The 27,410-nt window shown below is 38.7% G+C and overlaps 2 protein-coding genes across 2 annotated transcripts in view; one reads left to right on the top strand and one right to left on the bottom strand.

The window, feature by feature from the left end:
- LOC126272070 (E3 ubiquitin-protein ligase MIB1) overlaps positions 1–7,201 on the top strand; it is a 1,610,869-nt gene extending 1,603,668 nt beyond the window's left edge. Inside the window, exon 19 of the mRNA XM_049974615.1 lies at positions 5,501–7,201. Coding sequence (XP_049830572.1) covers positions 5,501–5,641 — 141 coding nt within the window. The 3' untranslated portion in view covers positions 5,642–7,201. The remainder of the gene's footprint in view (positions 1–5,500) is intronic.
- Positions 7,202–20,679: 13,478 nt separating this feature from the next.
- LOC126272072 (actin-related protein 8) overlaps positions 20,680–27,410 on the bottom strand; it is a 169,406-nt gene continuing 162,675 nt past the window's right edge. Inside the window, exon 12 of the mRNA XM_049974618.1 lies at positions 20,680–21,493. Coding sequence (XP_049830575.1) covers positions 21,321–21,493 — 173 coding nt within the window. The 3' untranslated portion in view covers positions 20,680–21,320. The remainder of the gene's footprint in view (positions 21,494–27,410) is intronic.

The following is a 27,410-nucleotide window of genomic DNA, read 5'->3' as shown; positions in this document are numbered from 1 at the left end:
AGTACTAACATCAACATCTCTCTCTCACTCTCACTCACTCTCTCTCTCTCTCTCTCTCTCTCTCTCTCTTTTTATGGAGAAAGCAAGCCAAAAATGGTACATGTGTTTTATTAAGACCACCGTTGATATTTTATTTCAATAAAACGAACCACATCTTGTGACAAAAATACGCATTTCCTTGGAGTCACACAGTAGATTTGAAATACCTTTGCACTTATTTCAGAAATAACCTCATAAAAAGAAGGTTTCTTGAAAGAAGTGTATAAGAAAGGTAAGAGTTGTGTAAGCCAACAGTATAGGCCACTGCCAAAAAAATGTTGGTTGTGTTGTTGGTGCTGCCGCCCTCACCCCCCACCCATGGTTTGTCATGTGTCAAAAACTACTGGAACAATAGTTAAGACAACATTTAATGACCTTGACAGTATGTTGAGTAATTCTGCAGAAGAGAAGCTGTGAAGCTTTAAGTGTCAAATAGCTTATTTGTTCATTGTATTTACATTTTACGACTACTGCACAGACTCGAGAGTGACAAATATAATCGCCATTGCGCCCTCCAAAAAATATTCGGCACATGGCGATAAAGGCCAGGTGGCTAACTCAGCTGCAGGTACCAGCCCAAAGCAAGGCATATCTGCAAAGAGTTACACATAAGATTGATGTTTTTTGTGGCAGTAGTTGATAACTTTTTAAGTGATCCCTTCATGAGAAGAAGAGGGCAGATAACAAAGAGAGACAGAGCAAAAGTACATTGTTGGCAGTGTGAGAGGTAGTTCCAGAAGAACAATACCAGAGACCTGTACCAAGCTATCAGATTGCTATAACTTGCAGATAACTTCCTATTTAGCCAAGACACTTTACTTCCAAGAAATGAAGACAAAATTGCTTGGTAACATAAGCAGAAGATTTCAACTCGCCAACTTGGAGGAACCAGAAGAGAAACTGCAAATTGAATCTAGGGCTGTTACTAAGGCAGATAGTCTCACACCAATTATAGATGATCATTTTTAACTTGAATCCAACAGAGAAGCAAGGGATAATGATACCATTAGGAACTATGGGAATCCACAGATGAGGACTGAGCCCTGATTATTCATTTCATAGCCAATACCTGTGCAACAGGAGGACTTCCATAGGACTGGATCTGTGCTGTCAACTGTCCACTACACAAGCAGGGACACTTGTCAGACCTTAGCATCTATAAAGAGACGTGCCTCTTTATATCACCATACAGAATCTTCCCCAAGGCATTACTTACAAGAATGGAGGATCAGCTAGACTCCTGCGTAGACCATTAAGCTGGATGCAGGAAGTCAAGATAATGTGCAGAAAAGATCCTGAACTTCAAAACCATTTTCACTTACAGTAACTTAAGAAGACTAATCTTAAGTAACAATGTTTGCCAACCTCCAAAAGCTCTGACTTAGTAGACAAAAGTTCCTCTTCCAGATGCTAACTGAACTGAGCCTAGACAACAAGATATAAAATAAAGTTTATAGAGGAACTGTGTACAATGGAAGAATTGGTGTTAGACACAAACTTATTCGTGAATAGATGAAACACTTACAGAGCACCCTGTATTGAGAATCTACCGCAAATAGGGCCAATTGGTAGCCCACTGCCTAACCTCGACAGATGAACTCACTTTCAGCATCCGGCATAGAACGAGCTGCTTACCAACTCTTTTCACTCAACCACATAGCAGCAGCTAAGTAGAATTGAAGATTTTCAACAACAAGACAGTGTTCATTACCAACATCAGAGATGTACCCAATGTGATCCCATTGGCCAACACATTGATACTCCAGAGAATGGATAATCCTGAAAATCAATGAGGATTTGTGTATTGACTGTAGGCACACCAAACTGGAGAGATTAACAGATCTAAATCTCTTTTCCTCAACCTAAAACTCCAACACTATAACACCATAGTGAGTCCTTCAGCATGCATACCTCAGAATGACTGAACATGGTAAGAAAGAGATAATGCAGGGAATGCGAACTAAAGGATAGAAAGATTCTGACTAAAGTAATGACCCCTCATCAATGAAGGGCAGTTGGTTGGCTTGGAGAATAAAGGGTCTGAACTACAGGTTCATCAGTCCCTCATCAATGAAGATGATGGTACATTTATCAAGCACACTAAGGAATTCTACCAACATCTAAAGTGCATTAAAACAACAATGAGAAAGAGGTTAATACAGACATACTGTGATGCAGGACAAATGGAGAATCATGTCATAGGTGTCTTTGTATACAGAGAAAGTGACAAATGCCATGTGGACAAGATTAGTAAGCAAATACCTTGGGCACCTAGAAATTAACCACAATGACATTCACAACAGAGATAAGTACAGATGCTCCATCAGAACATCAGAGTCTCTCCATTCACTCACAGAAATAACAGTGTGTCTGGGATCTGAAGTTCAATTAACTCAAGAAAAGAAAAACACCCACAGCTCCAGGAGCAGAGAATCAGAGTGTCTCCATTCACTCACAGCAATAACAGTGAGTCGGGGATCTGAAGTGAAATTTACTCAAGAAAAGAAAAACACCCACAGCTCCAGGAGCAGAGTGTAATGGGCTAAGAGGAAAGCTCACCACGATTGAGAACTACATTGCCCACCATAGTCCTAAATGAAATATAATAATAAAGGAAAGATGTACAGATACAGCAAAAGTCAATTCTTATCATGCCATAGAGATGAACTAAAACTTAAAAGTGATAATTCAAGATAAGGCTGTATATAGGCAGTGAAGGTAAGGCAAACAGGAAAGGAAGAAGGAAAGAAGGTAATATAAGTGAAAATTATGTGAATAATAAAAATTTCTTCACCCCCACCCCCGCGTCACCTCCTAGAATACATTTAGGTACACGATGTTGAGAACTGTAAAGTACAGAAAAATCTTTTGTAAATTTTGTCAAACTGCAAGTATATCCTATATTGAAAAAATATACAGCTTAGTTAAAAGCACGCGTGACTTGTTAAAGACCTTTCTTTTCCAGGACATATTTAACTGTTATGCAATAGGCATGAGTATGGCTTTTTTGAGGAAAGTTAGGGTTTAACATCCGACTACTGACACTGCAATTATAGACAGAGAACAAGCTCAGACTGGAAGGGAAGGAAATGGACATATTTATGGTAAAGAAACTGTCCCAGATTATACTATAACAGAAATACAGAGCACCTAAATCTGACTTGTGTAATTTGGATTTGAACTACTCTCCTCCCCAATATGATATCGGTGTATTAACTGTTTTGCTACTCTCTCATTATTATTTTTTAGTTGGTCTATTCAGTTTGACCAAATTAGTGCCTGTCATTCATCAGTGGTTCCAAGTACCGTGAGCTTCCTGAGAATGGCTTTGGAGAATAAACTCACTGTAGTTGAATATTTTTAAGTTTTTTTTCAGTCTCAAAGGGTATTTTTTTTAAAAAAATATATGTTGCGCTTGGAAGAATACCTTTCAGGTTCAAGTTGTGTTTTCAGTCCACTTCAAGTTTTCATGTAACATTATTCTAACACTCTTTTTGCAGTAGAGAAATTTATGTTTGCCCCATTTAGGACTGAAGATGGCAAGGATTTTGAAAATTTTGTTTCACGTGGTAAGGTTAAGGCTCTCTCGTGTAGAACTACTGCTACTGCTGCTGCTACTACCTCTAGTAGCAGTCATGGTAGTAGTAGTAGTAGTAGCAGCAGCAGCAGCAGCAGCAGCAGCAGTAGCAGTAGAAATGAATAAATGGAATTTCAGTGTACAGCAGTAGAAGATGATTAGTCCAGAAAAGAGCAAGAAATAGCAGGATAAGGTTAGCAGATAAGATGTAAGGAAACAGAAACAGATAGGATGAAGAAAGTATGTATTTTAGACTAAGCATGTAGATCAGACTAAAATGAGGAACCAGAACCTTTTCAGATTTAAATGGTTTAATCATTTTAGTAGTTCAATAGATGCAGAGGCTGTCAGCATACAAGCATATTTTTAGTGGAATAATTGTTGATGGCACATCATTACCACCAATAAGAATATTGTCAAACCTGATACCAAACCTCAAGTGGAGGCTGAGTACTACCTGTTGCCATTTCACTCAACTTTGTTTTTTCCTGCTTTACATTGCTGGCAGGTCACCAGGTACGGGTAAACCTATTTGTCTGTGCAAGTGGAGATAAATTTGAAGCAAAATAACCAAGTCAGTGGTTTTCCTGTGCTCTGAGTAACATCTACACTTGCCTCTTATCTTTGTGTGATTAGGTTCTTGTTATTTTTTACTTTTATTACTGCACAGAAAGTTTTGTCACAGTGAATTAAGACAATACATTAACATTTTGGAGGAACAAGTTTAAATTCATATTCTGCCATTCAATTTAGGTTTTCCATGATCTACTCTTAAATTACTCAGTTCAAAGGACACAGCTGATTTCATTTCCACGACACTGTCATCTGTGAAAATTTTGTTAGAGCAGGTATTATCGTAAAATGTTTACAAAAGCCTGATTGCCATTCATCTTGTTGTGGGTTATTTGTAAATAAATAGCTATTAACAAGATCAAGAATTATTTATAACTTCCTTTATAAATTAAATTGCAGTGTAAGGTTTTACTATGCAAATATAAGTATTGCTATTCTCATATTTTTGGGTTGAGATGTTACAAGTACTATAAATGAGCTATTAGTGGAATTCCTTGTTTTGATGCATATTGTATCGCAGTAAACTTTAAGTTAATGTCACATCAATGTATAACTTCCACATATGGCATCTTTTAAACATCATTCATAATTTATAAAATTTTACTATTGGTAAAGTAATAATACATCAACGTTGCCTTCATTTCACATCAGAAACTTTCATTCTTCTTTATTTACATTCTACAAATAATGTGGAAACGGAACTTGGACTGTCTTGTCTGCTGCTGACCGCTACACAGTAACTGTCCAGAAAGTGAAAACATCTGCACTTCTACACTACAAATGAGATTTACACCCCCAGAAATAATCTAGGCCTGATAAAAACAATGACACCGACCAAAGTTTTACGCTACGAAACCAATCTTAGAACAAAGCAGGTATTGCATTTTCGACCTCTGAATCACCAATAAATTTCGATACGAGTAGGGAAGGTGGGAGAATTTCAGTTTTTTTAATATCATCAGTAAAATGTAGAGTCTGCAAAAATGGGAACACATTCTAATTTAGTACTTTTCGATATGCCCCCTCCCTCTCTCTCTCTCTCTCTCTCTCTCTCTCTCTCTCTCTCTCTCTCTCTCTCTCTCTCTCTCTCGCCTCCCCTAGTGGAGAAGGATCAATTAATACAGAAAAGTCTTGAAACAAATAACAGTCTTTCCTGACAGTTCACATAAACTATTTGCATGCTAGTCCTGTAATTTTATATACTGAAATCTGTTTTGTACTCCATGCTTTCTGATACTGTGTTAGCTCATGTAAGTGCCTGCAAAGGATATTTATGACTAATTCTGGATAAACTTTTGTTCCAAATTTCAGACCATGTGCCCGGTATGCTTGGATCGTTTAAAAAACATGATATTCCTCTGTGGTCATGGTACATGTCAAATGTGCGGTGACCGCATGTCAGAATGTCCAATTTGCCGTAAACAGGTTGAGAAAAGGATTCTGCTGTATTGAAAATCACTTCACAATTCAAGCCAGTAACTGCAGTATATGGTAATTTAGTTATTAAACTACATCTAACAGGAAAGAGAAGACCATCACTTGCATAGTATGTAGATCCTTGCATTTATTTACTTCTCGGCATGCAGCAAGATATGTTTGTGGTGTATGTTCCAACCAACATATGAGTCTCAACTTAGGAAAAAGAAAAGAAAAGATAAGATAAAAAAAAGTGAATCTGTTGAAGGGTCCCCAGACAATAACAGCTAAATGCTTAATGTAGGTTGATTTTAAAAAGAATCAACCTACATTAATTCTACACAGCCACAGCCTCACCATGTTAGTTTTAGACAAAATAGCATAGAGCTAAATGCTTGCTCACATACATACAGTTAATTAGTGTGTCTTGTCTCTCCTGTTACGTAATATTTAAAAAGTGTGATGTGATAATTGATTTCAATTTTAGTATGCAAAATGATCTAATTATGAAGCATGTAATTTGTCCCAACACTTGGACTTTTAGTAAAATGATGCCATTAATATGAAGGATTTTCTGGCCTTCAGGCAGTATTCTTCTTCAACAGTGACATTTGTTATGTGTCCAGTTAAATTAAGGTCTTTCAAAAGATGTTTGTTGTTACAAGAAACCCAGCTTAATTATTCACTTTTCACTTAAAGGTCAAAAAGGTTTCCAGTAGAGAGAAATAGCTGTTCACATTTGTTTCCAGTTATGGGTGCTGTCTATTCAGGATAAACTAAAATGATTATTCTTGCAGCTAAGTGATATTTATGGTTTACCATGGGCATAAATATAGCAATAACAACAATAGGATGTGTAATTCAATCAAACAAAATGTGATTATCTACAGAATTTTGCAATAATGTACTAAATTTTGCAATAATGTACTGTTTATATATATATATATATATATATATATATATATATATATATATATATATATATATATATTCTTCATGGTGGTAACTCGTACCTCATTGTTGTACTGAAGTGATTATTCCATTACTTTGTTCTAAAAAATATCCAATTTTTCTGTGGAATGTATTATTCCAGTTAGAAAGAGATGCTTTTGCATTTCAGGCAATGCGAAAAAATTTGCTACTTCCAACAGGCACTTTAAAAGTTTATGGCCGTAAAATTACTTATTTTAATTCTGTGACAGCTGAATCTTGTTTCACTTAAGTTAGCAGTGATATGTCACAATCTTTCAAATGATGTTTTCCATAGTCAAGAAACTAAGAATTACAGAATGATTGATAAAAATAATCATCAGAGTTGATTATTATTGCAATGTCTAAAGTTGTGTGAATGAATTCTGTAATTTATATTGTTCATTTGCTGCAAACAGTCCAGACAGAAGTTCTTCTGTCACTTAATAGGCTCTTAATAATAAAATTTTTCTTTATAAGAGTTAAGTAGCAAAATTAAAACAAAAAAAAAAAAATCATCACTCTAATTTGTCATGTATGACTATCAGATCTGAAGACTAACTTTTTTTAACTCACTGTAAGCATTTTGTGTTAATTTAACAAATATATTTGAATTTCATCTGGTAACTACATTGGTTTTTATCTGTTCTTTCCTAATACTGTCCCATTCAGAATGTTCCCACCCATTTTAAATGACTTGTACGGCAACTGTGCACTTATTCTATTAAGGCTCTCATAGATGTAACTCCTGCAACATACTGTTAACAGATATGACGCAGCTTAGTCATTAGGTCGGGGAAACAACTGTCCACATCAGTCTTGAGCAACCATTTTTTAGTTGTATTTTACTTCTATATTCATTATCACTCTCTCTTCAGTTTTAATTACTAATCACATGAAAACACAAGTATTCACAATACATTCAAATTTGCTAATAAAAAAGTGTAAAACATTTCTATTTATAATGATTGAACAATAATTTTTCATTTAACAGTCAGGTGTTTTGCTCTTCTGTATCACATTTTAACATATTTTTTATTTTTAATACTCGTTGCATGAAAGTATGTTATTTAAAAAAATTTGATTTAATATTTAAAAATAAACACCAAATTCAAGTCACCATTACAGGACTCCAATGCTATGCCCTTAGTTACTGGATTTAAAATTTCCAAATATTCAATAATAAGTTATGTTTACTTGAGAATTGCGTTGCACTGCTTTGGGAAACTGATATCCTATAAAGTATAAAGGAAATCGATGAGGACCAATCTGTAAGGTTCCTTCATAATAATAATGACTCAGATATTTTGTACAGATAACATTTTAAAGGTAACTGATGTTACATTCCAGGTATTGTATAATCGTAAAATGAATGCTTGGCTAAGTGATCTGTGATTTATATAAAATATGAAACTGGTGCAAATACTTTCAACAAATCAAATCTGTCCTTTATAACCACAAAGAAATGAAATGGAATATACATTTTCAAAAAGCTTTTCACTCAGTACCACACTGATGTTTATCAACTAAAATATGATAAAAGAGGATACAATCAAAGCTTGTGACTGGATTGTTACAGAGGATAAAAAATTTCATCTTAGATGGAGAGACACAATGGAAGTAGAAGTATCTTCAGGATTGCCTCAGAGAAGTCTTTTGGGTCCCTTGCTGTTAATGTCCTTTATTTATGACCTGGCAGACAATATTAACAGTGACCTTACTTTGTCACATATGATACAGTTGTTTATAGCAAAGTACAGGACATAATGATGTTAAAAACCTGATATGATACTGCATCTCCTCACTGCCTCAATGATGGATTGACCATAAACAGTTTGTACAGATCCTACATTGTAAAGTTGGCCGTGAGAGTTTCTGAAAGACTCTGTCCATGTGCCTCCCCTTCTAACAACTTTAGATGAACTTTTAAGCTGTATAGCAACAGCAACAAATGAAGAACTCCATACATTCTTACAAAATTATGGGATGAGTGTGACTATTGTCTAGATGTTTGTTATGTGGCCAGTGGAGGGCATATTGAATATTTTTGAAAGATAAACAAAAGCTTTCACTTTAAAAGTAATTGTAAAATGTACCACAAAGTCATCTACACGTGCATGTAAAAGATATACCCTTATAAAATGAAAACTATTAGTCCCAAGCATAACATAAAATTTATCAACAGTTTGTGTCCATTTGTATGGAAGACATAGTCTAGTGAAATTCTACAAATCTTTTTTTAAACACCCCTCGCTATATGAAAGGATATGCACAAATATCAAGGAGATCTTTGATACAATTTCATAGAGGTATAAGGAATGGCAATTTTACCTGAATGTTCAAAAATGCAAAACTGTCTATCTCACAAAATGCAGAAACATAGTATCCTATGACTACAATAACAATGAATCACAACTGCAACCAGTGAACTCATTCAAATGCATGGGTGTAAGAATTTTGGGGGATATCAAATGGAATGGTTACATAGGTTCAATAATAGGTAAAACAGGTGGCATACCCCTTGGCTCAGTGGCATAATAATAATAATACAAAGGAGACTGTTTACAAAACACTTGTGCAGCCCATCCTAGACCACAAATAAAGTGTGGTATCCATACCAACTCGGACTCACAGGGAATACTGAAAATATACAAAGAAGGTTAGCATGAATGGTCACAAGTTGGTTTGACTTACAGAGCACTATCAAGGAAATGTTGATAAATCTGAACCAGCAAAGAACTGAAGAAAAATGCCGACTATCTTACAGGAACCTCCTGCAGCCTTGCAAAAACCAGTATTACGAGGTATCTGGAAATATACTAGAGATTCGCAAACTAATGGGTCCAAAGGAACGGTTCATCAAGATGAATGGAACAAGCGATGAGCAGATTCTAAGGAACAGTCTTTCATAGTTCACTTTGGTCGCGACTTTCTACTTATAGTTCCCGGGAACTGGAAACGTTTGGTCTCATTCACGCAACGGCACATCGGCCAGTCTCGTTCCAGCCTCAGTTCTCTTTCTGTTGATATCGGTCGCAGCTTTCTACTTATAGTTCCCAGAAATGGTCGGTCTCATTCCCACAACGGCACATCGGCCGGTCTTGTTCCAGCCTCGGTCCCATTCCCATCTGTCTCAGTCTCGCTTGGCCGGACTCGTCCTTCTATGCATGGCCACTTGTCGCAGTTCCACTGCAGTCTGCTCATAGTTAGTTAAGTGTAGAGTTGTTCGTTTCGCTCACTAGCACGCCCATTCTAAATCTGTTTCAAACGTTTTTGAACTCTGAACTTTTGGCTATTTTTGTATTCTGTTCAGTGTCCATGACTGATAATTAAACTGTATTTTATAATTATGTAAATTACATAAAATTACATGGTATTTAATACATACATCTTCTCAGTTAACAAAATGGCATATCAGCTTACTTCACTATTTCGATAAACAGGAGAAGAAATACTTGTAAAAAGGCAACTTTTTTATTTATTATTATTATTTTTTATTACACATGCAAAAGAAGTCGGCACGACACACACAAGCGGCCATTTTCTGTCGTTTTGATCCAAGGTAAAAGAGCATGTTCATTATTATTATTGGAAGCAGACGGACTTACAACCGAATGAAGTCCGCATTCTATAATTGAGTGTCTGCTGTCACATTTTGTAAAGAGAATATGATAACATCTACAATATTATTTCAGTGATACAGGCTGGCGCACGAAACATTGGCCCCGAGTACTAGACTGCTCATTGTCACCTACCAATCTTCATCTATTGATTCGAAGCTGTTGCTTGCACTGACTTATTTGTTATTTCTTCACTGGCTAATTACTACATGTTTATCTATTCTGCTCGTAGCAGTCAATAAATTCTGAGTAATTGGGAAGCAGTCTGTACTCGGGGCCGGTTTTCCGTGCACCACCTCATATTATATCACTGCGATCAGCCACGTAATGCTACAGTTGACTAAACGAGACATTTTCCAGAATCACAAAATTTACAAGTGTGTGAGAATTCTGTTATGAATAAAAACTCTGAACTCCAGGGCAGAGGTAAGTACCCCCTCTTGGCGCCATCCATCTTCAGTCACTTATGCTTCCAACTTCAGTCACCTATGCTACTAATTTTCAGTTTTTCATAAGAAACAGGTACCAAGTACAAATGAATGGTGAACAAGTTAAAATGAACGGTTCCCCAAAAAATAGCGATCACCACTGAACTAGTTTCCAAGGATGAACGAGTTTGCCCATCCCTAGAATATACCATTCCCATAGGGGCTGTGGAGATAAGATTATAAAAATTACAGCATACAGCAATGCTTTTAATCACTCAGTCTTCTAATGGAAAGTAATGGCTGCTCACGTGAGTGTGTGTTATTTCAGCTTACATCTCCTAATCCAATTCACAATACAGTAACAAACTTTATAAATATGCTATTAAAAGCTTAAAAAATATCTTCTAATGAGAAATAATGCCAGATTTGTAGATTTATTAGTAGGGAGTAAGGCACTTACCTTTACTAAAAAATTATATGTTGCGTATCTCAGCAAATACTATTTTCTGTTTAGAGTTTTCTGCTATTACAGAATTAACAGTATTGCTACCTTCATCAAAATGCATTATCCCCTCCCAAACACTATCTCTGAGGAGGCTTTTAAAAAGTGTCATTTTGGTCCCAATCTCTCTTTAATGTCTTTCCACAGTGCTGGGTCTACTGAAAGATTCAAATTTTGCAAGCAGCAAATATTGATATTTGTAGGTGATATTATGAGAACAGGCCCATATATGTCTCTGAGAGTTAATAGCATCCAATGGCAATATAGAATTGAAATTGGTTTCTTAATTACCCTTACTTATCTTTGGGGGTAGAATCAATAGTTGCCTGGGTACTTTCTTCATTATTAACACGCTAAGCTGAGATTTCTTTTAACTTTGTGTTTATTCCTTCAAATAAATATACTAAACTTTTAAGACATTCTTCAATTTACACCTTCCATAATCCTCACTGAGTTATAGATTACTAGCCCTAAACACATTTTAATATTTTGCACGAAACCTAGGTAATACTGAACTCGAATATCAGTTCACTAAAGTCGTTTACTAAATGTAACAGAAACTTTTAAGTTTTCAACAAACAACACCAAAATGATTGAAGTATTAGCTAAGTTACCATATTTCCACACCAAAATACAGGGAAACTTCAGCAAGGAAATGAAAAAAAGGATAAAAGACATTTAATTGTATGAAACTAAATTTAGTTGAGAGGATCTTAAAATTACAAGACAGAACAGCAGGATAGTGCTTATACCTTCAGGGACCAAATATTTCGCACTGACAATAGACACATATAAAAATGCATGACACTATTCTGTTTTTTAAATATTAATTCCTTCCTAAGAGAGAGGGATGGGTTGGGAAAGGTTAATAAAGAAGGGCAGGTCACTCAGGCCCCTTGTTGTGAGGACAAGGGGGGGACAAAGATGAAGAAGATGATGTCAGAATTAGAAGATGACATCAGTACAACCATTAAGGGCAGTGTTGCCACATGCCTGTTGCAACCACCAATCTTGCAGCAAATCAAATGGCTTGTGGCTCTACATATGGCAATGGCATAACGGGCAACACACTTCCATTCCACTACACTTTGCTCACAATACTGGTTGACATTACCCATAAAACATTTCATATGTAATTCTTTCAAGATGACCTTTGCTGTACTTTAACTCTTATTATGCATTTGCTGGATTTTGGCTGTGTGTTCAAAGTTACTTCAGACCATGTCCATACCCTGCTGTACTATCCTCAGAGTTCTATTCACAACTCTGTTCAGTAAATGCCTGCCTACCGCAGACAGCACGATCCACATAAGATGGGATGTATTAATATTTAGTGATCTCCTCTGTAATACTTTTCTTTCTGTGGGTAAGAAATTCTGTGCTCTATAATTTCATGCTCAAAATCTAATGTGATGTATGTTGTGAGAAGCACAACTTGTGACAATGATTAAAAGTGTACAAGTTGTTCTTTGGTCTTCTGACCTAACTATGATGGAGTTTGTTTTCTCTTAGTTTTCAGACAGTTACTTACTGATATTGAAGGGTGTTTTTGAATTCTGAAAATAAAATCAGTTTATTTGGTTATGGAGTATCATTGAATTGTTACAGCATGTATTAGGAAGAACTCTATAAATTGGTGATACCTGGATTACAAAGGAACGTAGAAATCCCAGTAAAATGACGAAGCTCAAGAATGACTTCGCATGATAACTTCAAACTGGTTCAAATAGAAATACAGCTATTACAAAAAGAAGATGATCTCCAGAAGTACATTAGTGATCTCCAAACTCATACTGCAACACACAGTGACATAAAATTATTCCCGCATACGGCAACACAAATTGTAAATATGACAAACCATCCACCTGCCAAAACAAGTCCACTCAATGAATAAAAGTACACATTCTGAAATTCCTACCTGAGAAACCAGAACTGTGGTTCCAATGTTACAGTTGAAATTCAAGTAAATGATGTAACTAGTGATCACACACACAGACTTGCCATCTCCAAAAAAAAGTACCAAACTTGCCCTACTAACGGTGAAAATATGAAATGATTGTATGGCATTGTCTGCCGGGATGACCCAGTCAGGTTCGGCCGCCAAGTGCATGTCTTATTTCAGTTGGCACCTGATTGCGCAATTTGTGGCCAATGATGAGGATGAAATAATGATAGGACAACACAACACCCAGTCCCCGAGTGGAGAAAATCTCCAACCCAGCCCGGAATCAAACCCGGGCCCAGTGTGTGGGAAGCAAGCACGTTACCACCCAGCTAAGCAGGCGGACACTACTAACAGTTTTTCCCCGGGTCCAATTTGTCTCTTTAATTATTGAATGATCCTCGTATGTTCACTTTTAAGAAACTTAAGGAGGGCCATTCTCCCTGATAAGTTCACCAGCTAGAATTTATCGAACAATTTACAACTGACATACATAAGACATATAAGAGGGCTAGGAAATTGCTGATTTTTTCCTCATGCACTGTACCATCTCATGTAAAATAAATTATAATTAGCTCAGTGCAGTGCGGCACCTACAGGAGTATTTACAAAGCAATTCAACACTCCATCTCAAACAAATACAGTTAATAGTGCTAAACATCTTATTTACTGTGATGTGTCTCGACCCTCACCCAGACCATTTGTGCCTGAAATTCTAAGCAAAGCTGTATTTGACAGTGTTCATATCTTGTCTATCCCAACACAAAAGCCACCATGAATCTAATGGCACAGAAATCTGTGTGGCCTTCCATTAAAAAAGATACTGTTGCCAGTGGTAAGCAGTGCAAAGCTGACAGACATATACATTAGTCCAGGAGAATTTCCAGGACCAACAGGCTCTCTCTCTCTCTCTCTCTCTCTCTCTCTCTCTCTCTCTCTCTCTCTCTCTGACACACACACACACACACACACACACACACACACACACATATATATATATATATATATATATATATATAATAGAAAGAAACTTCCACATGGGAAAAATATATTAAAAACAAAGATTCCAAGACTTGCCAAGCGGGAAAGCGCCGGCAGACAGGCACATGAACAAAACACACAAACACACACACAGAATTACTAGCTTTTGCAACCGATGGTTGCTTGTTCAGGAAGGAGAGGGAAAGACGAAAGGATGTGGGTTTTAAGGGAGAGGGTAAGGAGTCCAGCTCCACTCCCCCCAACACCTCAAAATTCTAGTCAACACAATCTGGAACCACAACACCCCAATTCAGTAGTTAACCTTTCCTCCAAACCCCTCTCCCAATCCGAAACCTCTGTCCTATCCAAAGGCCTCACCTTCAGCCCCACTCCCAGGTTCAGCCAAACTGCCCTTGTCAAAGATTTACTGTCCTACACTCGTAGTCTCTGCTGGAAATATCACTTTGCCACGAAGAAAAACAATCCTGATCCCACTCCTAATGATCCAACTCCCCAAGACACTATCCAAATTGAACCCTGCCTGCAACAGTTCCGTCCTCCATCACAGCGAGACCCACCTCCTCTTCCTCAAAATCACCCTCTCCAAACCTTCCAGGAATTTCTCACTTCCAGCCTTGCCTCTCAATCTTTCTTGAAAAACCTTAATCCCACTCCCAACATCACCACAGCCGAAGCCCAGGCTATCCGTGATCTGAAAGCTGACCGATCCATCATCATTCTTCTGGCTGACAAGGGTTCCACGACCGTGGTACTTGATCGTCGGGAGTATGTGGCTGAGGGACTGCGTCAGCTTTCAGACAACTCTACATACAAAGTTTGCCAAGGTAATCCCATTCCTGATGTCCAGGCGGAGCTTCAAGAAATCCTCAGAACCTTAGGCCCCCTACAAAACCTTTCACCTGACTCCATCAAACTCCTCACCCCACCGACACCTCGCACTCCTACCTTCTACCTACTTCCTAAAATTCACAAACCCAAACATCCTGGCCGCCCCATTGTAGCTGGTTACCAAGCCCCCACAGAACGTATCTCTGCCTACGTAGATCAACACCTTCAACCCATTACATGCAGTCTCCCATCCTTCATCAAAGACACCAACCACTTTCTCGAACGCCTGGAATCCGTACCCAGTCTGTTACCCCGGAAACCATCCTTGTAACCATTGATGCCACTTCCCTATACACGAATATCCCGCACATCCAGGGCCTCGCTGCAATGGAGCACTTCCTTTCACGCCGATCACCTGCCACCCTACCTAAAACCTCTTTCCTCGTCACCTTAGCCAGCTTCATCCTGACCCACAACTTCTTCACTTTTGAAGGCCAGACATACCAACAATTAAAGGGAACAGCCATGGGTACCAGGATGGCCCCCTCGTATGCCAACCTATTTATGGGTCGCTTAGAGGAAGCCTTCTTGGTTACCCAAGCCTGCCAACCCAAAGTTTGGTACAGATTTATTGATGACATCTTCATGATCTGGACTCACAGTGAAGAACAACTCCAGAATTTCCTCTCCAACCTCAACTCCTTTGGTTCCATCAGATTCACCTGGTCCTACTCCAAATCCCATGCCACTTTCCTGGACGTTGACCTCCATCTGTCCAATGGCCAGCTGCACACATCCGTCCACATCAAACCCACCAACAAGCAACAGTACCTCCATTATGACAGCTGCCACCCATTCCATATCAAATGGTCCCTTCCCTACAGCCTAGGCCTTCGTGGCAAACGAATCTGCTCCAGTCCTGAATCCCTCGACCATTACACCAACAACCTGAAAACAGCTTTCGCATCCCGCAACTACTCTCCCAACCTGGTACAGAAGCAGATAACCAGAGCCACTTCCTCATCCCCTCAAACCCAGAACCTCTCACAGAAGAACCCCAAAAGTGCCCCACTTGTGACAGAATACTTCCCGGGACTGGATCAGACCTTGAATGTGGCTCTCCAGCAGGGATACGACTTCCTAAAATCCTGCCCCGAAATGAGATCCATCCTTCATGAAATCCTCCCCACTCCACCAAGAGTGTCTTTCCGCCGTCCACCTAACCTTCGTAACCTCTTGGTTCATCCCTATGAAATCCCCAAACCACCTTCCCTACCCTCTGGCTCCTACCCTTGCAACCGCCCCCGGTGTAAAACCTGTCCTATGCACCCTCCCACCACCACCTACTCCAGTCCTGTAACCTGGAAGGTGTACACGATCAAAGGGAGAGCCACGTGTGAAAGCACCCACGTGATTTACCAACTGACCTGCCTGCACTGTGACGCTTTCTATGTGGGAATGACCAGCAACAAACTGTCCATTCGCATGAATGGACACATGGACACAGGCAGACAGTGTTTGTTGGTAATGAGGATCACCCTGTGGCTAAACATGCCTTGATGCACGGCCAGCACATCTTGGCACAGTGTTACACCGTCCGAGTTATCTGGATACTTCCCACCAACACCAACCTCGCCCTTCAGTATATCCTCTCTTCTCGATATCCGCCAGGCCTCAACCTCCGCTAATTTCAAGTTGCCGCCGCTCATACCTCACCTGTCTTTCAACAACTTCTTTGCCTCTGTACTTCCGCCTCGACTGACATCTCTGCCCTTACTCTTTGCCTTTAAATATGTCTGCTTGTGTCTGTGTATGTGTATGTGCGGATGGGGATGTGTGTGTGTGCGCGAGTGTACACCTGTCCTTTTTTTCCCCTAAGGGAAGTCTTTCCGCTCCCGGGATTGGAATGACTCCTTACCCTCTCCCTTAAAACCCACATCCTTTCGTCTTTCCCTCTCCTTCCTGAAGAAGCAACCATCGGTTGCGAAAGCTAGTAATTCTGTGTGTGTGTGTGTGTGTGTGTGTTTGTGTGTTTTGTTCATGTGCCTTGTGCCTGTCTGCCGGCGCTTTCCCGCTTGGTAAGTCTTGGAATCTTTATATATATATATATATATATATATATATATATATATATATATATATATATATATATATATATATATATATATATATATATATATTAAAAACAAAGATTCCAAGACTTACCAGGCGGGAAAGCGCCGGCAGACAGGCACATGAACAAAACACACAAACACACACACAGAATTACGAGCTTTCGCAACTGGCAGTTGCTTCGTCAGGAAAGAGGGAAGGATGTCTGCTTGTGTCTGTGTATGTGCGGATGGATATGTGTGTGTGTGTGCGAGTGTACACCTGTCCTTTTTTTCCCCTAAGGGAAGTCTTTCCGCTCCCGGGATTGGAATGACTCCTTACCCTCTCCCTTAAAACCCACATCCTTTCATTTTTCCCTCTCCTTCCCTCTTTCCTGACGAAGCAACTGCCAGTTGCGAAAGCTCGTAATTCTGTGTGTGTGTTTGTGTGTTTTGTTCATGTGCCTGTCTGCCGGCGCTTTCCCGCCTGGTAAGTCTTGGAATCTTTGTTTTTAATATATTTTTCCCATGTGGAAGTTTCTTTCTGTTTTATATATATATATATATATATATATATATATATATCAGCAAAACCCTTATCACCACTGACCTAGTATCAATATAAACTTGTTCAGGCGATAGCATCATCACCTGGTGAGGAATGACTGCAAATCAGACACAAGCACGGTGCATTTAGTATCAGTAATTGTGCTGTCCATGTGCAGGATGGTGAAAGTGTGCGATCTGTCTGAGGCTTTCTGAGATTGCGGTGGCCTGAATACTCAGCTCAAGCATTTTGAAAAGTGCAAGACTTGTTGGGTGTTGAAAAAGTGCTGTGGTGAGTGTCTTCAACAAGTGACAAAACTAAGCTAAAACCCTGTCCAGACGTCAGGGGTTGGGCAGCCACTCCTTATTACAGACATCGGACATCACAGACTACAGATGGTAAAACGGGGAACTAACATCAGATTTTTTAATGCTAGGCAAAGTACAAGTGTTTCTGAACACACAGTGCACCAAACACTCCTAACGATGGGTCTCCACCTGTGCACGTAATGTTAACACCAGGACATCAGCAACTATAACTGAAATGCGCACATGACCATCAGCACTGGACATTGGTGCAGTGGCACAGCATTGCATGAACTGGTGAATCTCGATACCATTTTCATGAAGCTGATGGGAGGGTGCCAATCCGTCATCTTCCAAGGGAACAGTTCTGTGACACCTGTACTGCAGGACGGAGGCAAGCTGGCGGCAGCTCCATTATGCTCTGGAGAACATTCAGTTCGGCACCCATGGGTCCAGTGGAGCTCATGCAAGGCACCATGATGGCCAAGGATGCTGGTTGCAGATCACATGCACCCCTTGGCAGTGGCACCCGATTGCCTGGAATTTATGTGACTTATGTGTGTAGATGTGGTGCCAACTCCCTCCACTGACTTACTAAGGCCTCATTGCTTCCACGTTAGAAGTGCCAAAGGTGGACATATCAAAAATTAGGTAGGTGGTTATAATTTTCTGGCTGATCAGTGTAGATCTTATGGACCCACCATCAGAGGGGTTTCAATATTTATTTATTGCTATTAACAGATAACCTTGTTGGGCTGAAGTGATGTCAGATACTGATATCCCAGCAGAAACAACAGCAAGAACCTTTTAACAATGTGGATTTCCCATTTCGGCTGTCCAGTTCATGACATTCCTGATTAAGGACTTCAATGTGAATTGACATGTTCCTCAAACTGTTCGATTTGTGTGGGTTCCAGCACTGCCATACAAACAGCTATCATTGTGAAAGCAATGGGAAGGTAGCGTACTGGTGTAAGATGATAAAAGCCACACTTAAAATCCAAGGAAACAACTGGACCCCCACACTAAACTGGCCATATTGGGCCTCTGTACAGCTTTCAAATCAGACACACTGGAGCATCAATAGTGGAAATGGTTTATGGGAAAACATTTTGACTGCCATCGGGGGTTTTCTTTTTCTTTTTGGCACAACAGCTGTCAGTTGATCCAGAGCTGAAATTTTTACTGCAACAAGTCAAGATCCAAGTCTCTAAAGCTATGCCCTTCACAGCTATCCCACTATGGAGACTAGAAAGTTATTGTTCATGAAGATTTTAAAATGTGCTCGCACGTGCACCCACCATTACAAATGCTGTACTCTGGACCATTCCAAGTAATCAAATGTGATGAACATACGTTGCAAACAATTTAAATGGCAGAGTACTAATGGTATCACTGGAAGGAGTCAAACCAGCATATTTGCTGACACCAGCTGCCACTACAAAATGACAGAATGCCTGTATTGTATTGTATATTTATTGGTCCTGTGAATCATACACTGTACAGGGGTACATAATGATATAGGACAAGTCAAATAATTTGCAATAAAGTTTAACAGAAAAAAGCTGTTGTATGGTTTTCAGTATATAGCAATATAACTCTAACATATGGGAATAACATTTCACAAATAAATTTTACACGCACACATTTCATACTTTTGGCCTTGATTATACAGACACACACATATATGTAATAGACCACATATAATACTCAGATAAATCTAATGTACACATTTCTTATTTTGGCCTTAATTGTATAAATTATTTAAATTTTTCACATATTTACATTGCAGATAAAAATTCAACACTATAGTACCAATTCTGTAGCAAGTAGTCACTCACTGCAGTTTTGAATTTATGCATGCCACTTATTGTCTTAATTTCTTTAGGTAGTTTGTTATACAGTGCTGTGTGTGAAAACTGCATGTGTAAATCTTGATTATTTCTTGTGTTGTATGAATGAATATTTTGGTTTTTTGGAGCAATCTTGTTACTTTCATCTACTCCATATCGATGACTTCAAAGCATTCCATCAGTTAACCTAGTCACACACACCTGAGTAACCCTCACCTCAGCAAACAAGTCCACAAGAATCACCAGACACACCAGTAGTTTATACTAGAGCAAGCTGGTAGATGCATTAACAAATACCTGCACAGTTTGGGAGTTCCTGTCTACCATGAAGGAAGTGTGTGGGAAGCACTGATTTGTGACAACAAGTAAAAGTTTGTATTTTGTTTTCTTGGCCTGCTGAACTAACTTTGATTATGTTCATGTTTATGTACTGTTGTCAAAGGTATTTTTGAAACCTGAAAATAAAATCAGTTTATCTAGTTATGGGAATATATTAGTGAATTACTACTGCATGTATCATAGGAGAATCCTACAACATTAACAGACTCAATAGTAAGAAATGGTTGTTTCAGGTTACCTACAGGTATGACATAAGTGCTATTGTAGGAGCAGCTTTCTTCATAAAACATGATGCAATCACTTGTTGGATAAGCAATGATCAATATGTTCAAAAACTCTTTTATTTTTCCAGTCTTGAACTCATATACACTATCACGATTACAGGTTTCAGTACATTGTCATAGATGACTATATTTCACTTTATAACACAATAACAAGTTATCAAGATCAGAAAATACCTAATTTCTTTTTGTTTTATTTACTCCAGTAACAGCAGATACCACCCACAGCAATAAAAACTAATACTTTACACTGTCAGTTTCAAAAGTCTGCATGATAATTGAATCATTATGTGATGAAACTTGCTATCCACACAATTAAAGAAGCCCTATTACTATCTTGTGATGACAGCACAGGCTATGTTTTGTTTGACAGGCAGAGAGAGAGAGAGAGAGAGAGAGAGAGAGAGAGAGAGAGAGAGAGAATGCACATGGATAAGGCTGCATTTCTATACTTACTACGCAACCGTCTCTCAAAATATTAAAACACTGGTTGCATCAATTTACTTTATAGTGTGACACATCTTCATAATCAGTCAAATCTGTATGGAATTACATTTTAATTGAATCACAACACTTTTCCATTGGTCACTGCATCTTTTTTCCTTAAGTTATCAGGTATTAATTAGATCTTTAGAATAAAATTATAGCTTCAGTTGCAAAGTTCTTTAGTACTAGAGAATTTCATAATTACTGTAGTTGAAATTCCACCTTCTATTACGTCAGCAACAGATATTCACGCATGAACATAGAAAAAAAAATTTATCACCTAGAATGTTAACACTGACCCTGAAAATCTGTCCTGTATAATTTATTTTGGTAGTGTTCTTAAACTTTTAAATAAAAGATTCTATGTTTTTTCAACACACAAATTCTCTCTCTCTCTCTCTCTCTCTCTCTCTCTCTCTCTCTCTCTCTCTCTCTCCACTGAAGATAGCAGTCGTCTTCTTTTACACAAAATTGCATACTGTTTTGTAACAGTATCTGAGATGATGGACTGGAATAAAATCTTTTACCACATAAATGGTGCCCTCTCTCTCAAAAGTTTTACTCCAATTTTTTGCCACTCATTTGGGTACAACCAAAGCTCTTGTGCTGATTCTAAACAGGACATTATGGCTGCACCCTTCCAAGTAGTTATCTGGGGATCCATTTCTTTCGGATTTGTGATGATGTCCAATTGTTCTGCAAATGTAAAGTACAAAACAAAGATTAGACTAAACTGCAAATTTTCTTTCCACATAGTAAGGTGGGATTGTATAAAACCTACCTAGCGAGTAACGATGATGACAGATGAAAAAAAAGAGACATTAGACAATACTGAGCAGCCAAAACAGAAGTGAAATTAGAAGCTGGAAGTGGCCTGTAAAGTTTGAGCAAACACTATCAAATGTAATTTTCTTACATATTGTTCCTCTCTCAAGGTTGATAAAAAAAGCTATTAAAAATATTTTCCACAATCTAGTCCTTAAAAAAGGTGCCAGAGCTTTTTAATTTTTTTATCACAGTTACAAAAAGATTTACAGAAGGGCACTGCTAACTCTTAATGCTGAAAAGGAATGACATAAAACAGGATACTGAGAAAGAGAAATAAAAACACCTTAATTTACAGGTAAAGGACAGGTATTTTTATGCATGAGTGTTCTTCCAGTGTTTCAGGTAAGTACAATAAAATTTTTCAAAAACTGTCATAGTTGTGTCGATATGAAAAACAATAATTAACAGACAACATATAAGCTCCCTTAAAAATGCCACAAACAAAAATGTGAACAGGCAACCACTCACCTGTAGTTGCTTAATGTGGTGCACATAGAAACTTTAAGGTGTTTATCTCACAGATTAACATCATAAGGTGAACCTCAAAGGAAGAAAGGAGGTGGGTAGTGTGAGTGAGGGTTAGACTGGTATGGGAGGGGATGAAAGGACAGAGGAAGAGTAAGAGGAAAACTGTGGAGATGAGGCTGTGAGTGTAGAATGAGTCAAATGGGAGGCACAGGAAAAAAAGTGTGGGGGTGGTTGTGGACAAAAAGGATTACTGTACTTGTTGTAAGAATAATTCCCAACTACATACTGAGAAGCTGATAATGGAAGAGGGGGGGGGGGGGGGGGGCTGGCGAGGAAGAACTCAGATGGCACAGGTTGTGAAGCAAGGTAATGCCTGTCTGTAACAGCCTTAATGAGGCACGGATTATAGAGCAAGGGATTGCTCTATAAATGCAGGCATTATGACAAATTATAAGGCATTACCCTCAAAACCAAAAACATAACCTGCAACATATTTCCTGTACCATATTCTCAATGCTCCTAATCCTCCAACCACCCCCATGAATCAGAGCCAAAGGAACACACCCTCATCAATCAACGTCACTCCTGACTGGAAAAACATCCTTTGCCAGGCTTTGAGCTACTTAAAGCCATTATTTTCTGAAATTACGAACATCTTACCCACAACACTCCCCACCCCTTACAGGGCAATACTCCTCCACCCACCCACCCACCCACCCAATCTAGTCCATCCTTATGCAATATCTACTCCCAACCTCAAATGTTTCTGGTGTATGTTCCTTACCATGCTAAACCATTTGTCTCTGTGAACTGTGAATCTATAAAATACTCAATAGTGGAAGTGCACTGGAGTATGAGGTTGTAGGCATGTTAATTAAAAAACACCAACACATGCACTGATATTTATTGACAGTTCATTCTCACAACACTTATAATATTGATGATGCCAGATTCTATTCCTGAAATACATTGTCTACTGTTTGTTTACTTGTAAGAATACAGTACTTATTTTTGCTCTCCCACTACTGTCATTACATTAACAAAATGGCTCTGAGCACTATGGGACTCAACTGCTGTGGTCATTAGTCCCCTAGAACTTAGAACTACTTAAACTTAACTAACCTAAGGACATCACACACATCCATGCCCGAGGCAGGATTCGAACCTGCGACCGTAGCAGTCGCACGGTTCCGACTGCGCGCCTAGAACCGCGAAACCACTGCGGCCGGCATTACATTAACACAGTTCTCAACAATTGAGATAGTATTCCTGTAAAATGCCTTGCCATATGCTTTCAACATTACTACTAAATAGTATGTGCTCTCGTGAATTCACAAACAGACTCCCCACTCCGGGCTCGTGTCTGTCTATTCATAGGCTCACCTTTTAGCAGTAATGTGTCACTTCATAATTTTTAGTTATTTACAAGAGAATGCTGTATTAATTAATGATATAAGAGAAAGAACGATAAGGCAACTGGCCTAAGTTTCTAGGACCATTTACTTCATGAACCAAATATTGTGTCCTTGTAGTTTACAGAAACACAAGGCACTACATTCTCATATCATAATGGTACCATAATTTCATGTTCAGCAAATTCCGAGCTTCAATATTACCAGAACATAATTTTTTGAAATATTATGGGATATAAAAATGGGTGGTGTGTTGGAATCATATCTTAGTAAATTAATAACTTCTGAATCACAGAAATTTAGTCTAAACAAATCACTTTCTCAGAATTGCGAAAAACTGGTCTCCAAAGGCAACTAGATTACTGGTTATTAAGTTTCAGTTTTGACACATGTATTTTTACATTAGACCATAGTGAAAATGCAATATTTTTAAATGCTGGTATACCTGAATTAATCAACTTTAAGTGAAAACAGTGGGAGAATGCCAACTGCAAGAGTTGATAAAGCACATTTGTGAAGCATTCACAATTCTATATTTGTGATAAAAAGAAAAAGTGGTGCCTGCAGCATGTTGGATTAAACACATTTCATTTCAACTCTCGCCATATGGGCCAGCTATCTGTGGAAGACCCCTGTGCAACACCTGTCGAATGGGCTCACATAAGGCATCACATTTTGGTTCTGTCAATGGTATATCCTATTCTATCCTATCAGAAGCACAGCCACCCATAAAAGCAGCCATATTACACACCAATTCTGCTGTAACTTCAGCACAGCATTTTATGCAGACATGACCACCTGAACGAACTCCAATGTCATACAAACTCTGCCCAAGTGGAGACTTGAACACCCAGTTGTGGAATGCAATGCTTAGCAGAGTGTGCTGGACTTCAATGGCTGTTTCAGAACCTGTGAACCATGTCACCTGGACCCCTCTTCCCCCCTCACTCATCACTAGCTTCTCCAAATTATGTAGTGGGCAACTGTCCTTACAACAGCCTCTTCAGTGTTGCGGTCCTGCTGTATCCTGTCGCACACCAACCTCCATCCCTGTCCCCCACTTATCTTATTCTACACTTGTTCCCTCCCTCGTCCCCTGCTCTATCTTGCCCTCCCAATCTGTTCATCCACATCACTGGGCACCACACTTTCCCTGTCTGTTCCAGAGTGAGCTACCCATGGCATATTCCTATCTCATATGCTCTCAGTGTACGGCATCAGCCACCCAACACTTAAACCTTCCCAACCATCCCTTACTTGCTTTCTTCTCTCACTTACTCCACCTGTTAAAACCACTCGCAGCAGTCAAGCTGCAGTGCCACAACAATGTACTTTGTCAAGACAATGTTTTCTGTAGAATCTCCATTCACAAGATTTGTGAGAAGTCCACAAAGCATCAACTGAGATGCCCTTGCTATGCTCCAGAGACTTATCTGATGGGCAACTGTTTAGGTAAATAAGCAGACCATAAAAGTAATGGCATCCATTTGTTTTTCTTGGGCACATGTTGTTGACTATTGCCCTGCTGAAATAAGGAAGTGGAGATATCTAAAAATGGACCAGTACTTTGGGATTAAAAAATAATACCAGAACAATTCCTGCTTTAAGTGGCCTCAATAAATAAGAAACAACAATGGCAGTCACTTCATGGTGTGGTCACAATGCACAACCAGTACCTGCTACTATTGTACAGTCGGCAAAAGAAGATAGCTGACAACACTGTTGACAGCTTTCAACTGTGAAGCACAAATGCTTGTAAGTGAAAACATTTGTTGTGTGTAGAGCTGCAACAACACTAAAGTGTTGTCATAGAGACATACACAAGCTTTCAACACGTGAATGACTAAGGTAAACATGTAAAGCATCTGCGCCAAGTCCACTGCAACTCTCACAAATCTTCTTGCACCAAACATATTACAGCCACATGCATCACTCATCTGTCCACTGTCACTGTCTCTCTCTCTCTCTCTCTCTCTCTCTCTCTCTCTCTCTCTCTCTCTCTCTCTCGCCTATAACATCATGTTAAATCACTGCTGTGCAAAAAACATTTTGCATCTGGTGATTTATTTTAAAATGTGGTTATCAAACTGCATTTTAACAATGTATGACCAAAATATGTTTTGACTGTTACCCTAATAGGTCCATTTGATGGGTGCCTTGTGCAACAATGAAAGAGACAAAATAAAAGAGTATTACTGTTATTCCAAAAAGTTTATTTCTGCTGCGGATCCCCTGGCAACTAAAATACAGTATTATGGAAATGAATGCTCCAAATCAACTGCAATATGGTAAAATGTTTTTTTAATATTTTACTCAACAGGCCTGTTTTGGCTTATTGCCATTATTAAATGGTGTCTAGTTGGAAGTGACAACCATATTGCTTCTATAGTAAAGTCTATCTGTCATGTCTCGGTAAGTGTAATCGCTCTTGTAGTTATCAAAATGTCAAATCTGAACTGTCAAAATATCTGGAGAAAAAAAGATAACATATTTTTACATTTCGATAACTACAAGAACCACTATACTTACCAAAACATGACAGAAGGACTTTACTGTCTAAGCAATATGGTTGTCACTTCCATCTAGTTGTCACTTGATAATGGCAGTAAGCCGAAACAGGCCTGTCATGTAAAATATTAAAAATCATACTACCTTATTGCAGCTGATTTAGAGAAATCATTTCCATAATATCTTATCTCGAAGTATACTATGCTGCAGGCCCAACAGGATGTAAAATACAGCAATTTAAAACATTTTGGTCCTGACACATTCCTTCATATTCAATCTCTTCACAAAATGAAAAATCTAATGTTTATGATACAATATCAAGAAAATTAATTAAAGAGTGTTGTTCGAGTTTAGCAAAATCTCAAGTAATTTTTGTAACCAGTCACCTATGAGCAGAAAAACTTCCTGATTCAGAGAAACATCCTGAAGTTAAGTCATTGTGTAAGAATGGAGATGACAAAATAACATCAAACGTCTGGCCAATTTCATTTTTGTCAACCTTCTCAATTTTACAAAAGTAAATATATAAGCAACAACAACAAACAATATATTGTTGAAGCCACAGGTAGGATTTTTAAAAGCTTCTGACACACTATATGAGAGGCAAGAAAGTTCTTAACTCATTAGGCAACAAATTATAGGCTTCCAAAATATTCTGTGATTTTTCAAAGGCATTCGGTTGTGAAAATCACAACACTTTTTTTACACAAATTAAAATATTATGGTATCAGAGGAAATTCTCTGAAATGGTTCAAGTCATATAACACAGGAAGCAAATGGTGTCAGTTGGAAGGAGTTCTATATTACAGTACCGAATTACACAGGAACTGAAATTAACTATGCATTGTGTTATGTGATATTTCATTTTAGGGCTTTTGCTTTTTTGTGGATATTGATTATAGTATCTGGAATCGAGTAAGATTGGAGTGCACCTACCGACGGCTTCATAACAGGGAATTCCCGGTACAATGCAGAGACACATGACAGGCAGGGACGACTGACAACATAGACCACATGGCTACATACCACGACCAGAGAGCAAAGCCAAGTCGGATACCAAGACACATCAACTATCAGTGACCATAGCAATGACGAATACATAAACGATCACACGCCCAGGTGGAGCATGACTGCAGTCTGAGCCCTTGTGCTGCTGGCTTTACAGAACCACTGTGAGTGTCGATAGGTTGGCACAGTGGGCATGGCCCACACATAGCACTGTGTTGGCGATAGCAGCACTCGCAGATTATAGGAGTGTCACCCAGTGGGTGTTGTCTACGTCCATGCCTTCTGGCCAGGATACCAGATTAATAACACAGTAACAGTATCAGCAGCTAAATTGTGTTGTTTCTAGATAATACAAATACTGCAAAACATAGAAAATGAAATGCCGTTTT

The sequence above is a fragment of the Schistocerca gregaria genome, chromosome 5 (genome assembly GCF_023897955.1).
Source record: "Schistocerca gregaria isolate iqSchGreg1 chromosome 5, iqSchGreg1.2, whole genome shotgun sequence".
Lineage (NCBI taxonomy): Eukaryota > Metazoa > Arthropoda > Insecta > Orthoptera > Acrididae > Schistocerca > Schistocerca gregaria.
This window is presented reverse-complemented; position numbering and strand designations above follow the sequence as displayed.